The sequence below is a fragment of the Anas platyrhynchos genome, chromosome 33 (assembly GCF_047663525.1).
Source record: "Anas platyrhynchos isolate ZD024472 breed Pekin duck chromosome 33, IASCAAS_PekinDuck_T2T, whole genome shotgun sequence".
In the NCBI taxonomy this organism is placed as follows: domain Eukaryota; kingdom Metazoa; phylum Chordata; class Aves; order Anseriformes; family Anatidae; genus Anas; species Anas platyrhynchos.
The window spans coordinates 137,857-140,552 of NC_092618.1; the positions used below are offsets into that span (position 1 = coordinate 137,857).

The 2,696-nt window shown below is 51.7% G+C and overlaps 1 protein-coding gene across 1 annotated transcript; it reads left to right on the forward strand.

The window, feature by feature from the left end:
- The first annotated feature begins 1,126 nt into the window (after positions 1-1,126).
- LOC140000172 (olfactory receptor 14C36-like) lies at positions 1,127-2,077 on the forward strand. Its single transcript, XM_072029953.1, has 3 exons — positions 1,127-1,405; positions 1,649-1,705; positions 1,904-2,077. The coding sequence occupies exons 1-3, from the start codon at positions 1,127-1,129 to the stop codon at positions 2,075-2,077; spliced, it is 510 nt and encodes a 169-aa protein (XP_071886054.1).
- The last annotated feature ends 619 nt before the right edge of the window (positions 2,078-2,696 follow it).

Genomic DNA, 2,696 nt, shown 5'->3' on the forward strand with positions numbered 1-2,696 from the left:
GGTTTACCTGAAGAGGAAAGCTTTTTTGGATTCTGTGCTTTCAGATTCTTGCAGTGGAGGGGAATCTGAGTGAGTCTGAGCACACAGCTTTTGGGATGGGGTGTGTGAGCAAGGACAGGGAGGAGATGTGAGGACACAGAACCAGCTGCCAGCAGGGACATGGGCAGACAGCAGGGACATGGGCAGGACAGGCGGTGATAGGGAGCTGCTGCCAGAATTGCTGTGCGAGGAAGGGCTCAGGCACCTCCCTGCCATCCCCTGCAGGGCAGGCACCTTCCCAGGGATACCCCCTGCTCTCCTCTCCCACCAGCACAGCCTCTGTCCTCAAGCCCCCAGTGTCCCAAGCAGGAGCTGCCTCCTCTGCAGGCAGAGCTGCAGCACAGGAGGATCTGCTGAGTGTCTGTCTGTCCCTCCCTGGCCTTGCCTCCCCTGGCAGCAACACACTGGCATTCCTGCTGGCTTCTCCACCTGGCCATGCTGCTGCTGTTCTTGTTTCCAGGCTGGCTGGGGATGGGGGTTTCACATGCCCATGGAGTGAGGCCTTGGTGTGCTTGGAAGAAAGGGGAGTACAGGGACAGGGTGAATGGTCTGGGGATGTGCACTTAGTCTGGATTCAGCAGTGTCCTGGTTCTTCTCGGGTGAACAAGTAAGTACAATTATCCTGCAACTCACAGACATGCCAGCAGAAGAGACTGGATGTCCCCTCTGAAGGACACTCTGTGTTAAAGGGACAGTCACTTTGTCTCTGAGGATCCACAAGGTTTCACTTGGAGTGCAGCACGAATGAAAATATACAAAAAAGAAATTCGCACAGCCCCACTGTGCAGTTGGGTGAATTTGGAACAGCAATGTAGATAATCACCTGATATCAGAAGTGAAATTAATCAGGGATTACCATGTTCCCCTTTTCTTATTGTTATAGGTGAGGACTGACTACTACGCTGACCACAACCACTACAATTCCCTGCTTCCAGAGACACTCTCAGGATACGTCTGTCATAACGCATGAAAGGGACCTGAGCAATGTCTTCTGGAGAGGCCAAAATTGAATTAGTTATGACATAATTCTGTACTATCTTTCTGCCTTTTTCATCCTTGGGCAGGACCCCATGCCCAGACCCAGCAAATGCCCAACAGCAGCTCTGTGAGTGAGTTCCTCCTGCTGGCATTCACAGACACGAGGGAGCTTCAGCTCCTCCACTTCTCGCTCTTCCTGGGCATCTACCTGGTTGCCCTCCTGGGCAACGGCCTCATCCTCACCGCCATAGCCTGCGACCACCGCCTCCACACCCCCATGTACTTCTTCCTCCTCAACCTCGCCCTCCTCGACCTGGGCTGCATCTCCACCACTCTGCCCAAAGCCATGGCCAATTTCCTCTGGGACACCAGGACCATTTCCTATGAAGGATGTGCTGCACAAGTCCTCTTTTTAGCTTTCTTGTTTGGAGCAGAGTATTGCCTCCTCACCGTCATGGCCTACGACCGCTATGTTGCCATCTGCAAGCCCCTGCACTACGGGAGCCTCCTGGGCAGCAGAGCTTGTGCCCAGATGGCAGCAGCTGCCTGGGGCAGTGGCTTTCTCGATGCTGTCCTGCACACTGCCAATACATTTTCCTTGCCCCTCTGCCAAGGCAATGCTGTGGAACAGTTCTTCTGTGAAGTTCCCCAGATTCTCAAGCTCTCCTGCTCAGATGCCTACCTCAGGGAAGTTGGGGCACTTGTGTTTAGTATTTCTTTATTATTTGGTTGTTTTGTTTTTATTCTGGTTTCTTATGTGGAGATCTTCAGAGCCGTGCCGAGGATGCTCTCTGAGCATGGCCGGCACAAAGCTTTTTCCACATGCCTCCCTCACATGGCCATTGTCTCCCTGTTTGTCAGCACTGCAACAGTTGCCTACCTGAAGCCCCTCTCCACATTTTTGCCATCCCTGGACCTGGTGTTGTCATTTCTGTACTCGGTGGTGCCTCCAGCAGTGAACCCTCTTATCTACAGCATTAGGAACAAGGACATTAAGGATGCCTTGAGGAAACTCTTTGGTACCTACATTTCAGCATTAATAGTGGGCCCCATATCATAATAGGTCTCCCAAGTCATCTGAAAAAACTGTAAGGAAAATTTGTTGTAATTATTTTTCTTTCTTATTATTTCCCATATCTTTGATGTTTTGACTGAGTGTTATTCTTAAACTCCTGCCTGTTAATTATTTATTTATTCTGATCTAATTAATTCATGTACCTATAGAACCAGTCTCTTTTGTGTAGATAAAGACAATAACTAATACAGCAGAAATTCATTGGTCTCAGCTGCCATCTCTTCCCATCTCCTCTGCAGCTGGGCGAGCAGCCCCAGCACACAGAAGGGGCTCAGGGCCATGAGCCCAGCTGCCACATGGAGGAGAAGCCCCAGTGGCCCTCAGGGCTGCCCCTCACTGCCTGCTGGGCTCTGCCTGTCTGCTGCCTTCAGGTCAGGGCTGCTGCTTCCCTGGAGCCATGGCCATGGCCAGCAGCAGGACGTGGCCTTTTCACTGCTGCTCTCTTTTGGCTTTCATTTTGTTCTCTTGTGCACTTGTATTTGGGTAAGACCGTAGATCTCCTGTACTGTTGTTTCTGCAGTGGCGTCCCTATGGCTGCAGGCAGCAGCAGGCAATGTGCAGCCGTGGGTCACAGCTGGCCTCCCTGATACCACGGCAGTAACAA

Bases quoted from the DNA above. Each gene is read 5' to 3' on its own strand.
- LOC140000172 (XM_072029953.1), top strand. From the start codon at position 1,127: ATGCCCAACAGCAGCTCTGTGAGTGAGTTCCTCCTGCTGGCATTCACA. The intron at 1,406-1,648 runs GGATGTGCTGCA...GCTGTGGAACAG, and splicing joins CCAGGACCATTTCCTATGAA to TTCTTCTGTGAAGTTCCCCA. The intron at 1,706-1,903 runs GAAGTTGGGGCA...GCCTACCTGAAG, and splicing joins GCTCAGATGCCTACCTCAGG to CCCCTCTCCACATTTTTGCC.